We start from the raw sequence: 14,126 nt of genomic DNA, 5'->3' as shown, positions 1-14,126 counted from the left end.
TCTGTGTCTCCCTGTCTCTCAAAACTGAATAAATGTTAAAAAAAATTTTTTTAAATAGAAATTATTTCAGTTTACTTAGAATTATTGAATTTACTTAGAATTACTTAGAATTTTTAAATAAAAATTATTTTAATTTTTCTGTTGAGTATTTGGCTATCTTTCTCCCTCTCTCTTAGTGTTTACTCTAGGGATTAGGATTTATATACCTAATATTTATTTCACAGCCTTCTTAGAGTTAATAATTTATCACTTCAAATAAAGTACAGAAAATTTATAACCTTATAGTTCACTTAACTCTCCCCCTCTATAGTTGTTGTATATATTACATCTACATACATTGAAATCTCTACCACGTAATGTTATAATTTTTGTTACCAATATTCATATATATATATATATTATATGTATGACAGATTATTAGGTTGGATTTTTTTTTAATACAAGACCAAATTGTATGCTGTCTACAAGAAACCCACTTTAAATATAAAAAGAGAGGGGCGCCTGGGTGGCGCAGTCGGTTAAGCGTCCGACTTCAGCCAGGTCACGATCTCGCGGTCCGGGAGTTCGAGCCCCGCGTCAGGCTCTGGGCTGATGGCTCAGAGCCTGGAGCCTGTTTCCGATTCTGTGTCTCCCTCTCTCTCTGCCCCTTCCCCGTTCATGCTCTGTCTCTCTCTGTCCCAAAAATAAATAAACGTTGAAAAAAAAAATTAAAAAAAAATATAAAAAGAGAAAAATATTTTATTTGCCTTTTTTTATTCTCTTCCTTCAGTCCTGAAGTTCCAAGTTTCTCTCTGGTATTATTTCCCTTTAGACTTTAGCATTTCTTTTAGAGCAGTTCGTTCTGTAGGTAATAACGTCTTTTAATTTTCTGTCATCTGAGAATGCCTTTGTCTCACCTTATTCCTGAAGGATATTTTCACTGCTGTTGCACAAACATAATGTCAAGCAAAAATTACAAAAAATATAAACTGTGTACATAAGATGCATACAGGTTGATTCTGTTCATATAAATTGAAAAGCAAAACTGAAGTTATAGAGGAATGTGCATGTGTGGTTAAAATAGAGAACTGAAGGAATGAAAAACATAAAATTCAAAATAGTGGTTATCTCTGAAGGGGAAGCAGAAGGGACCAGAGAAAGGATCCTAAAGGAATTGGATTGTAGATACGTGGTGGTCATTAATGCCACCTATATTTTAAACTCACAAGACATCATCATTATCATCATCATTATTATTATAGAGTTAATAGTCATTTAGATTTTCCTATACATTTTAACCTTTTATGTTGCTTTTTTTTCTTTCATGCATTTTCTTGCTTTTGTCTAGGATCAGTTTCCTAACTCTTTTTTTTTTTTTTATGTTTATTCATTTTTGAAAGACAGAGAGAGAGCACAAGCAGGGTTGGGGCGGGGAGAGAGGGGGACACAGAATCTGAAGCAGGCTCCAGGTTCTGAGCTGTCAGCACAGAGCCTGACGCAGGGCTCGAATTCCCGAACCATGAGATCATAACCTGAGCCAAAGTTGAACGCTCAACTGACTGAGCCACCCAGGTGCCCCATCAGTTTCCTAATTCTTAAAAAACTCATTTTTATTCCTTTTTAAGTAAAGTCTGCTGCTGATGAATCATTTTGGTTTTTTATTTATCTAATAATTTATCTACATTTATTTTTTCTTCAGATTTTTTAAAATGTTTGTTTATTTTTTTGAGAGAGAGAGAGGGGGGAGGGAGGGGCAGTGAGAGGCAGAAGAGAGAGGCAAAGCAGGCTCCAGGCTGTGAGCTTTCAGCATGGAGCCTGATGCCAGTCTCAAAGTCATGGACTGTGAGATCATGAGCTGAGCTGAAGTCGGATGCTTAACTGACTGAGCCACACAGATGCATCTATGTTTTCTTTATGTTTTTAAAGACGTGGAAAGATTTTTTAAAGACATGTTATGGAAATGGATTTCTAGATCAGCAAAATCTTTTTTTTTTTTTTTTTTAACACTTTGAAGATGGCTTGCCATTGTCTTCTGGCTTCTGTCTCTTTCTGGCTTCTGTCTCTTCCTTTGAGGTGTCAGCAACAATTTTAGCTTGCTCTGTATCTTTTCTCTGTTTTGAAGATTTATTTTCATCGATTTTTATAAGCGTTACTGTGAGTTGTGTATACTTGTCTTTGTACTTATTGCTGCCTACGTGTCATAATGCTTCTTGGATCTGCGGCTGCAAGTCTTTTATTTGTTTTGGAATATTCATGGCTGCTATCTTTTCCCTTTTGGCTTTTGTCCCATTCTTCTTTCCTCTGGGACTGTAATTACATGGTACCAATCCTTTTCACTGTCTCATATTTCTCCCATGGTTTTTGTGTATCATTTGATCTCTTCCTTTAGCAATTAAAACCTGTTTAAAAAGGAAAAAGGAAAATGCCAATGAAATGTGTTGATAACTCATCTCTTGAGCTCTTGATTTTAGAGATTGTGCTTTCCGGTTCTAGAATTTCCATTTGACCCTTTTTAGATTATAGTTCTCTTGTGAAATTTCCCACTTGTCTTATATTGTCTTGAACATGTTAACAGTGATTCTTTAACATCTTCATTTGATTAGTCTGAAATCTGAATTACCTGTAGTAGACGTTAGCAAACTATGTCCTATGGGCCGAATCCAACCTAAAGCCCGTTGTCATATAAACCATAAGCTAAAAGTGGTTTTACATTTTTAAAAGATTTTTTAGAAATAGAAGAATACATAGCAGAAACTCTCTGTAGCCTTCAAAATCTAAAATAGTTACTGTCTGGTCCTTTGTAGAAAAAGTTTGCCAACCCCTGACTTACATGTTTGCTTCTGTTGTCTGTTTTTTCTCTCGGTCCTGTTTCTTGATATGCCTGCAAATAATTTTTTAGTGCTATTACTCATTTATTATAGTTTACTAAATCCAATAGAGATTTTTTTTTAAAATTTTTTAACGTTTATTTATTTTTGAGACAGAGAGAGACAGAGCATGAACGGGGGAGGGTCAGAGAGAGAGGGAGACACAGAATCTGAAACAGGCTCCAGGCTCTGAGCCATCAGCACAGAGCCTGACGTGGGGCTTGAACTCACGAACCGCAAGATCATGACCTGAGCCGAAGTCGGACACTAAACCGACTGAGCCACCCAGGCGCCCCCAATAGAGATTTTTTTTAAGTTGAGGTATAACATGTGTATGGTAAATTCCATGCATCTTAAGTGTACAGTGTGGTGAACTTCTAATTATGCGTATACTCAGATAATCATTACACGAATCATGATATAAAATATTTACAGCACCTCAGAATACTTTCTTGAACTCCCTCAAAATATATACTTCATGCCACTGATAGCCACTCTTCTGACTTTTATTACCATCCTTTTGCTTATTCTTACACTTTATGTAAATGGAATTATACTGTATTTCCTGTTTCCTGTTCAACTTTTTTCACAGTTATACCTATGGGTTTCATCTGTATTGTTGCATAGGAGTAATTTACCTTTTTTACTGCTGTGTGATATTTCATTGTGTGATTATTACATGATTTATCCCTTCTATAGTCGATGGACATCTTGGTCTTTATCTTTTATATTTTAGACCTATAATCTACCTGAATTGTTATATGTCAAGTGTCATGTTTCTCTGTGGGGTATCCCGTTGACCCAGGACCATTTGTGCATAAGGCTGACCTTTCCTCACTGTATTTTGGTGAGGCTTTGTTATAAATCAGGTGATCCTTTATGTGAGTGATCTCCATTCTGTTCTGTTGGTCTCTTATCTGTTCTGTCATTACCACCTGTCACAATGACTGAGACTTTTTCCTTAATGTATTCTACTATAGAGTCTGGCAGAATAATTATAGAGTCCCATTCCTTCAGGGATTGTAGGTGCTTAGAATTCTGACACCAGAGAAATCAAGTATGCTGAAGAAAGATTTCCTATTTTAGGCAAAAGATTTATTAGATATTTGTTATACCACCACCACCATCACCACTCCCCCATTGTTCTGTACAGTTCAGAGAGTGCTGCTACTTTGGTGCTATAAATGCTCCCAACAGCTCTTAAGCGTGTATGTGTGTGGTTTTTTCCCCCTGCTAGCCTCCCCCTAACTTCCCACTCCTGCTGAAAAAAGATGTACTGTATAAAGTCTCCAATGATGAAAAAAATTCTTTAAAGTGAATTATTAATCTTGAGCTTCCAGCAAATTAAAAAAAATATTTAATTTTGATTTGCTTCTGGCTCTCGGTTTTTCCTTTATGTGTTTGAGCATGTTTCTTTCACTTTGTTGGGGTTCTTTCTTTTCTTTCCTTCTTTCCCTTTCTTTCTTTCTTTCTTTCTTTCTTTCTTTCTTTCTTTCTATCATGAACATCTATTAAATTTAAATGTTTTCTTAATTATAATATTGGAAAGGATATTTTAATTAAACGAAAGTTAGGGGTGCCTGGGTGGCTCAGACACTTAAGCATCCAGCTTTGGCTCAGGTCATGATCTCTTGGTTTGTGAGTTTGTGAGTCCCACATAGGGCTCTCTGCTGTCAGTGCAGAGTCCGCTTTGGGTCTTCTGTCTCCCTTGCTCTCTACCCATCCCCCTCTCACGCATGGGCAAGCGCGTCCACGTGTGCACACGCTCTTTCCCTCTCTCTTTCTCTCTCAAAAATAAACAAACATTTGGGGTACATGGGTGGCTAAGTTGGTTAAGCGTCCAACTTTGGCTCAGGTCATGATCTTGTGATTCGTGAGTTCCAGCACCGCATCAGGCTCTGTGCTGACCACTCAGAGCCTGGAGCCTGCTTTGGATTCTGTGGTTCCCTCTCTCTCTGCCCTTCCCTGACTCACGCTCTGTCCCTGTCTCTCAAAAATGAATTAAAATGTTAAAAAAAATTTTTTTTTAATAAAATAAGGGGCGCCTGGGTGGCTCAGTCGGTTGATAGTCCAACTCTTGGTTTCAGCTCAGGTCATGATCTCATGGTTCATGGCATTGGACCCCACCTTGGCCTGTGCTAACAGCACAAAGTCTGCTTGAAATTCTCTCTCTCCCTCTCTCCCTTTGTCCCTCCTCTGCTTGCTCTCTCTCTCTCAAAAAAATAAACTCGGGGCGCCTGGGTGGCTCAGTCGGTTAAGCATCCGACTTCGGCTCAGGTCATGATCTCGCGGTCCGTGAGTTCGAGCCCCGCATCAGGCTCTGTGCTGACAGCTCAGAGCCTGGAGCCTGCTTCACATACTGTGTCTCCCTCTGTCTCTGACCCTCCCCCATTCATGCTGTCTCTCCCTGTCCCAAAAATATATAAACATTAAAAAAAAATTTTTTTTAAATAAATAAACTGAAAGAAAAAAATAAAATAAAAATAAAACAAAATGTCATGTGTAAAAATGTTTAAAAAAAAGTTAAGGGTATTCTTTCATAGTAGAGATAAAGACACAGAAAAAAATGTGATATGTGCCTTACCAGTGTAGGTTAAAAATGAATGAGAGGGCGCCTGGGTGGCGCAGTCGGTTAAGCGTCCGACTTCAGCCAGGTCACGATCTCGCACTCCGTGAGTTCGAGCCCCGCGTCGGGCTCTGGGCTGATGGCTCAGAGCCTGGAGCCTGTTTCCGATTCTGTGTCTCCCTCTCTCTCTGCCCCTCCCCCATTCATGCTCTGTCTCTCTCTGTCCCAAAAATAAATAAACGTTGAAAAAAAAATTTTTATAAAAAAAAAAAAAAATGAATGAGAGAAGAAAATTTTATTCCAGTTGGTTGTTAAATGGCTAACTGACCAAAATTATATTTAAAGGTTTAAATATATGCATAGAAATATTTTCCTTTTCAGGGGGAGAAAAAGTAAGTTGACACTTGGAGAGGGTCGAGATGGAGGGAAGTCGGGGGAGCAAGACCCCGGCTCCAAGTTCACAGAGATCCCAGTTCATTCGTTCGTTCGTTCGTTCTTTCTTTCTTTCTTTCTTTCTTTTTTTCTTTCTTTTTTTTTTTTTTTTAGAGGTCCCAGTTCTTTAATGTCATTAGTCAGAAACTACCTGTACAGATACATTGTGGAGTCAGTCACATGGAAGCCAATTTCTTTATTTTTCCTTCTAAACATACAGTTGTGTAGGAGGAAAGCCATTCCTGGTAATCTTAGAGTTGTCATAACATATTTTATTACTAGAATAGATATTTTGCCCCAACATTGAGTTGAGGGAAAAATCAGGGAAAGTCTTCATAAAACAGAAATAGCATAGGTTGTCTGGGATGGTTATTCTGGAAAACAGTGATTTATTATTCATAGGTTCTTTATAAATTATTTCATTGAACTATCCCAGCACTAGGACTAGGTATTATTTTTACCCCTTCCTTTATGGGTAAAGAAATCAAAGCTTGGCCCAGAGAGGTTAAAAAAAAACTTGTCCCAAATTTTGGCCTTAGCCCCCTGACCTTAGATCTCATGTACTTACTCATTTTCTGAGATTGACTTTGAACTTTTTTGTGTTTGTGTTTTTTCCCAATTTTTTTGAACAGTAGTGGTGTTCATAATAATTCTATTTTCTATTTCAATATTTAAATCTTTTAATTAGTAATAATTTGGCATTAGAACTGGAGCTAGTGGAAGAAATGAATGAGGCCAGCTTCACTGCAAATTCTGCCCTTCACCAAATGGTAGTCCATTTCTTTCATATGGCAAAAATGCGTGGGAGTGTTTTATTTATTACAAACAAATATGGCAGCAGCCCTACTGTTGGAGGAATCCACCTATCCACGGGCCACGGTGACTCAGTGCTGTGGTAGGAAAGCAGCCCCTACCTGTAACAACAGGACTGCAGAGTTTTCTGACAAATAGCTTGATAAGTAGTATTGCCTTGAATAATCTGTTGGTAACAAATTTAAAAGAGAGAATTGGGGCACCCGACTGTCTCAGTGGAGTGTGCAGCTCTTGATCTCTGGGTTGTGAGTTCGAGCTGGGTGTTGGGTGTAGAGATTACCTAAAAATAAAGTCTCATGGCACCTGGGCGGTTCATTTGGTTAAGCGTCCGACTTCGTCTCAGGTCATGATCTCACTGCTTGTGAGTTTGAGCCCTGTGTCAGGCTCTGTGCTGATAGCTCAGAGCCTGGAGCCTGCTTTGGATTCTGTGTCTCCCTCTCTCTCTGTCCCTGCCCTGCTTGCTCACTCACCCTCTTTCTCTTCCTCTCTCAAAAATAAATAAAACATTAAAAAAAATTTTTAATAAAATAAAAACTAAGTCAAAGTGGATTTTTATCAGCACTTTTGATATAAAATCATCCAAGTATGTCTTCTGTGTTCCTTCTCCCTCAACCAACCCATTCTCAGCGAGCTCTCCCACTCTGCCCCACAGAAGCTGCCTCATGAGCGTGGAGCCCGCCATCAGCACCAGGCACCTCCCTTACCAGAGCTTCCAGCTCTTTGGCTTTGACTTCATGGTGGACGAGGAGCTGAAGGTCTGGCTCATTGAGGTCAACGGCGCCCCAGCTTGTGCCCAGTAAGCCTGAACACCACTGCGTTTTAACAAATGGGAAGTTGGTTCCACAGTAGGAATAGCCTATCTTGGCAAGGTAGTGAGTTCCCATTACCAAAGTGTTCAAGTGTAGACCATGTAACTGCTGTCAGGGAGGGTATCCTTTGGCCGGACCCTGGCTGGCGGGGGTCAGGGGCTTTGCTGAGTCAGTCCTTCCTAATTCCCCCATGTGTGTTGAGCAGTAGTCTGTGCTCAAGTGGGCGGTAGTTGCTATGAAAGTTTCAACAAAGCTAAAAAACTGCCAGAGGAGACCCTCTTGTGTGACCGGTTCAGGGAGCAGGTCCTGTGAGTGGACCGGGATGGTGATGACCAAGAAATTGAGGGGCTCCCTGGGCAAGAAGTGTTCTGAGAAGGCATTGTAGGCACAGTGGAGCTAGAAATGGTATGTAAGAGAAGAGTGTCACATGCACCAAGGGGAGGAGGGGAGAGCCTTCAGAAGGGGGGCATAGCATCCAGTGGAACCATGCCCCATGCCAGGCGCTATGGGAGTTGCACAGATGAACAGAATGTGCCCTCAAAAGCATGATGGAGGCCTTAGATGTAAGGGAAAGTCAGACGGACCTTATCCTCATATGCTGCTGGTTTTTCTAAAGATTCACTTTCATCAGGTCGAAACCCCTCCGTGGTTCCCCACATCCATGTCCTGGAGGAGTTGAGGTGATCTTCCTCCACAGGTTTAGGAGAAAGTCCCAAACCTACAAGGGGCAGTATTAACACACAAGTAGCTCTTTCATTAGGAGCCAGGCCTTTGCCACGCGCTCAGTGGCTGCGACATGGCGGGTGTGATTCGTCTTGTTCGGCACTCCCTTCAGCCAACCAGTACTCGTTAGTACCCCCCAACTCGCCAGGCCCCATACTGGGCCCTGAGTCACAGTCATGAGCAGAGGTGCAGACCCTGCCCTTAGAGAGACTGCGGGCATGACAGAGGACCAGACAAATACAGATTACAAGCTGGGACATTTTATCCTTGGTAAAGGATGTGAACGGTAATATCATTGAGCAAAGGGCTGCTGTTAGAGGGGTGGTGTTTGGAACTGAGTCGGAAGGAGGAAGGAGAGGTGAGCAGACTGAAGCAAGGGGGAGAGCAGGCTGGCTCACATCTTCTCTTTACCAGATCCACCTCAGCCTGCCCGTTTTCCCCTGTCCTTGCAGTAAAGGTTCTGTCCTCCCTCGTGCTCCGAGCCCTATCCCCACTCCTGTCCTACGTCCCCTGGCCTTCCTCATTCACAGTATCATCCTTTCTCCCCCTTCAGGGTGTGGTTCCCATCAGCACGTGGGTGCACAGCAGATTTCCACAACTGTCAGAAAAGAGCCCTCCCCTGATGCCATGTCCTGCTCCAGAGACTCCTCCTCCCCACTCGGGTCAGAGCCAAACTTCTAGAAAGCAGCGCCTGCTCAGGCCATCTCCTCTTCCTCTGCCCTCATGCATGCCGTGGATCATTCTGGGCTGGATGCTGTCCCCTCCATCCCATAGAAACTGCTCTGAGGTCCCCAGCCGAGTCCACGTTGCCAAGTCCAGCAGCCCCTTTCTGTCTGCACTTCCCTGAGCCTCTCGGCAGTGTTTGAGGCAGCTGCTCACACCTTGCTGAGATGCTCTTCTGTTGTGGCTTCAGGCACACTCTGTACCGGGAGGGTTTGCCTGAGGAGGGGTGGGCAAGATTGGCCCCATGTTCCTCATCGCCCTGGCTGTTTGTCTTCTCTATTACATGATCTTTCTCTGAACATGATCTTATTCAACTTCATAATTTTAAAACCACCAAATTGCATCACAGCCAAAGTTCCAGACCAGTGTCTGCACCGGCCTGCCCACCATCCTGCAAGGATGTCTGTGGCTGTCCGAGAGGCACCCCTTGCCCCAGGCTCTCCCGTCCCCGTGAATGCCCACCTCCCCTCTGCACAGAATCTAAGCTGGAATCCTGACCCAGATCCGGCTTCCTTCTCTCCATTACCCTCAGATTCTGGCTTGAGGCTTGTCAGCTTGGCCTCCAGCCTTGGCAGTCCCCTGCCGTCCACCTCCCCTGCCCTCGCTCTCCCACAGGTCATCCTCCATCACCGTGGACGCTTTTGCCAAGAGCCTCCAACAGGGACCTCCTCTTCTGCTCTTGCCCCTGTAAAACCCACTCTCCGTGCACACTGCACCTTCCATGGGCGCTGCCCCTCTTTTCCCCCTCCTCCAACATGTTCTCTTTTTCTCTCCTCCTCTCCCCTTCCCTGTTTTCCCCTTCCTTCTGCCTTTTTGGGTCTGTCTCTCCTCCATCCTCTTTTCTAAATTTTTAAAAATGTTTTTACTTATTTTTGAGAGAGAGACAGAACATGAGCAGGGAAGGGGCAGAGAGAAAGGCGGAGACACAGAATCCACAGCAGGCTCCGGGCTCTGAGCTGTCAGCACAGAGCTCAACACGGGCCTCAAGCTTGTGAACCGCAAGATCATGACCTGAGCCGAAGTCAGACACTTAACTGACTGAGCCACTCAGCCCCCACCCCCGTCATCCACTGTTTGTCTGACTTCACTCGTTCTCCAGATCTTGGCTTAGCTGTCACTCCTGGGTGACTCCTTAGCTGTCTTTCCTGGAGTTTCCTCAGCCACACAGAGAGGGGGCGGTATACCCACTGCAGACAGGCCAGATGAAAGACTTACCCTTGAAAATTGCCCGTCTTCCCTGCCGGTGAGAGCAGGAGCTGTTTGTCTGTTCACCTGAGACCTTCTAGAAATGTTTGTTAACGGGGTGCTTTATCTTCATGCCATGCCTCGTGCAGCATTCGTATGTACGGTGGAAACCAGTTTTATAAATTTGGTCACGAGATGGAACATCTAGGGCAGGTCCTGGTGATAAACATCATGACTTTTCATGTGCGTTTTGATGAACATCTTCAGTGATATTTCTAAAAACCCGTTTCAGGAAGCTCTATGCAGAACTGTGCCAGGGCATCGTGGACATAGCCATATCCAGTGTCTTCCCGCCCCCAGACGTGGAGCCACAGCACGTCCAGCCGGCCGCGTTCATCAAGCTGTGACCCAGGGAGGCGCCCAGAGCTGCCTCAGAAGAAGCATGAGTTCCTGCTCCAGGGGAAGGTGAAAGGTCAGGATCGCTCGTTCCCAAGCCAGAACTGGAGAAAGAGAGGCAACCGGCCAAGCCGTGATGGAAGAGAGAGCATGAGAAAAAAAGGCGACTTCCCCGAAGAGTGGTTGCTCAGGGGTTCCCAGGTGGCGCTCGCAGCACTGCTGTCGAGATGTGAAAACCGCGGCAAACTTCTCTGAGGGGAGAGTACAATATTCTTCTAAGGGGAAAAGACAGGGACTTGATTATTTTATGTTCTCGTTCTTTAAAAAAAAAAAAAAAATCCAATTTTTATCCTAAGGCAGCATTGTGAGCAGCGCCTCTCCTCCCTGGGGATCGAGACTGTTGGACCTTTGGTTGGTGTCTTTCCACCTGCTGCAGCCTTAGTGCCTTAGCTCTATGCCCAGCTGCAACCCTTTTGTCTGGGACAGGGATCGGATGTGATAGCTTTCGGGAGGTGGCCGATGTGTTCCCCGCCCATCCCTCTCCACAGCACCCTGCCCATGGGAGTCTGGACAAGCATGCACCAACAGTCCTTGGTTCCGTGCTAGGCGCCACCTCGCGGCAAAGGGGGTTTTCCTCACCACGTTCCTGATGGCGTTTGGTCAGTCACCTGTCAGGGTTGCTGTGGGCTGGGCACCAAAACGGCAAATGCTGCTCTCGATCTGCTCTGTGCATGTTTTAGAAACCAAACAGCAAGTTTGCCACAACATAAGCATCAAATAAGCATGAGAGAGAAAAAAACACGATGTCTTGCTTTACTTAATAGTTGGGTATGGTGGATCTTTGAAATATGATGATTCTCAGTTATCTTGGTTTTAACCAGAACTCTACATGCACTTTTGCAAAGTTCCCTTTTGTTCTCTTTTTGTTGTTGTTGTTATTGTTGTTGCTGTTTTAACTTTTGGAAAAACCCCTCTAGGGGTCAGGAGAGTAGAATTCCACATACACCCCACCGCCGCCACCAGGTGGCACTGCCCCAGACCCAGGCGGCTTTCCTCCATTGTCTTGCTCTCCAAGCACCTCCTGCAGGAGCTGGAAGAGGTTTTGTTCCAGGGTTTTGTTCTTTTCTCTGCTTCTGCCTCTTGACATCAGGGTGAGGCTCCGAACGAGTGTATGTCTGGCCTGGGAAAGACATGGTTTCAGAGCTCCACAGAGCATCTTATAGGTCAACAAAGGTGTCCTATTAGGTGTAGTTTCCATTTACTGAATCAAATATTCTGTAGATTTTTCAGGAGGCTGCATCAGTACCAGTGGGAAGAACAAGATGCTACTTGCCTTCAGTGTGAGCTGACTGAACCAGGTCCTCCATAGAGTGTGCTGGGAACCACAGCAGGCCCCCTGTCTAATACATGCTGTGTTCTTCTTGCATGTATATATGTGCTCCATTATTCTTTCTGCTTGTCACCAGACAACAGTTCTGTAGTCAGGGAGACTTTTAAAAAGAGAAAAGAGAGCAACGCCTCCTCAAACATGAGATGTGGGAGCTTACAGTGAAGAAAGGAATATTTCATAGATGCAGCAGTGGGTGTAGAATGTGATGGCATTATGTCGGGGTGAAGGAGAAGGGCCCAGCTGGTTTAGCTTTTCTGTGAATTTGGAATTACAAGACAAAAGCCCGGGTGGTTACCCAGAAAACAGATAATGAGGTTTGCATCCAGAGCAAAATAAAACAGTTAGTGGTGGAGGTCAGTCTTGGAGGCCCAGCACTGTTGGGTTAGTGTCTAGAAAGTCTAAGTGTCTGAGTCCTTGGGAGGTCTCTGTGGACTAGTTTTGGGGAAAGCATGGAGGTTTCTGTAGTGCTATCACATGTGAACGCAGATTTGTAACAATCTTTTCGACCCAAATTAAAGGGACATTTGAGAGTTTTCTAGCGCTTACAGTGACAGAGCTAAGAATAGATGTTGGAAGTTCATGGATCTTGATGGATTTTCTAAGAAATTTAAATCAGTAGCATATACGTGAGGGAAGTAAGGCTTTAAAAAGAAGGTTCTGCTTCATTCCTCACATGGTTTCAAATAAGTATCTATTTTATGCATTTATTTTCAATCAAGTGGGATGGTTGCCTCCGAACTGTTCCACACCCTTCCATGATATCCTTGGCACAGATGGTTATGCCTCGCTCTTCAGTTAGTCTTTATATGTGCAGTCCGAGTACATTTCGCCAGTTGCTGGGGGAGGAGGTGTTCTTTATTTGGAGATGATTCCAGTCTTGGTGGTGTCATTTAGCTGCACAGTGTGAGATGAACTCGTTAACCTCACTGTGCCTTAGTTTCTTATCTCATGGAAGAAATTGTTGCCTGACCTAGGGACTACCTCAAGGGCGTTTAGTGAGGACAGGTGAAATTAGGAAGACTCGAGAACCTGTAGTACCAAGGTTCTCAGTGTTGACGGTATGCTGGACTCACTGGGGAAGCTTTTAAAAAATGTTGGTGTCTACACCCTCCCCCTCTCTCCCACCTCTGACCAATCGAATCCAAACGTCAGGCATCAGTATGCTCTGAGATGCCTTCAACCACTGCTTGAGAAGGAAAGACAAATGCATTATTACCTTAGAATAATCAGATAAGGCCTAGGACTTTTTTTTTTAAAGTTCCTTTGGGAAGGACAGGCATTTCTTTAAGAATGACCATGTTGTTGCCCTGATACAGGCAACTGCTGTCTAAGCACGTTCTCTTTTTGCTTCCTGTCCCAGCATTTGTAAACGCAAACGTGCTTTCATTTACTCACACAGTTTGTGAAGCCCTGACAACAAATGTAAACAGACAGGAATTTATAAATCTTTTAAATATGTGTTAAGATTATTAACGCTTGAGAGAAAAGCCCCTTCCCTCACACTTAACTCCTGGCGTAATCCTAAACTCGATTTTACCCAGAACATTGAAGTGCCTCCGTGTCTGTAGGATACAGTGGAGCAGGTGCCGGCATACTTCCCAGCTGACTTGATGTTTCAAACTAGTGCCTCGGGATCATTATCTCAGACTTAGCAGTGCTGGAAATGTATGGGATCCACGGAATCCGCAAGCAGCGGTGAAGCTCCCAGAGGGTGTTTTCATTGACAGCCAAGGTTGTGTACAGCACGTGTAGACCCAGCCCTGTTGTGGGCGTGGGGGGGACTCTACTAGAGAAGACAAGGTGCCAGAGTTAGGTTTCCTGCAGCATGTGGCTGCTGTGGCGAAAATGCAGTGACACACTTGTCTCTGATCCTGAACACAGAATCTGTACCTAAGAGGAAATTACTTCGGAAAATAAGGTGATTTTATGAATGTTTAAAATTCCCAGAGCATTAAAGTAAAGTAATATTTCAAGTATTTTTGTGCCCTTGGGTTCTATCATCTTATTGTGGTTGTTGACTGTCCTAGGAGAGCACTGGCTATTTGAATCCATGACTTCGTTACTCAGAGGTAGACAGACTTTTTTTGGAAAGGGTCAGATTAGTAAATATTCTAGGCTTTGCAAACCAAACAGGTTCTTTGTTGCATATTCTTCTTTTTTTTTTTTTTAACCAACTCTTTTTTTTTTTTTTTAAATTTTTTTTTTTTTTCAACGTTTATTTATTTTTGGGACAGAGAGAGACA

The 14,126-nt window shown here is 43.5% G+C and overlaps 1 protein-coding gene across 1 annotated transcript in view; it reads left to right on the top strand.

Annotated features, from left to right (window-relative positions):
- The window catches only part of TTL (tubulin tyrosine ligase), a 39,030-nt gene extending 25,171 nt beyond the window's left edge, over positions 1 to 13,859 (top strand). Inside the window, exons 6-7 of the mRNA XM_030311127.1 lie at positions 7,310 to 7,453; positions 10,390 to 13,859. Coding sequence (XP_030166987.1) covers positions 7,310 to 7,453; positions 10,390 to 10,504 — 259 coding nt within the window. The 3' untranslated portion in view covers positions 10,505 to 13,859. The remainder of the gene's footprint in view (positions 1 to 7,309; positions 7,454 to 10,389) is intronic.
- Positions 13,860 to 14,126: the final 267 nt, after the last annotated feature.

The sequence above is a fragment of the Lynx canadensis genome, chromosome A3 (genome assembly GCF_007474595.2).
Source record: "Lynx canadensis isolate LIC74 chromosome A3, mLynCan4.pri.v2, whole genome shotgun sequence".
Taxonomy (NCBI): domain Eukaryota; kingdom Metazoa; phylum Chordata; class Mammalia; order Carnivora; family Felidae; genus Lynx; species Lynx canadensis.
The sequence above is the reverse complement of the archived record's forward strand: the minus strand, read 5'-3'. Positions and strand labels throughout refer to the sequence as shown.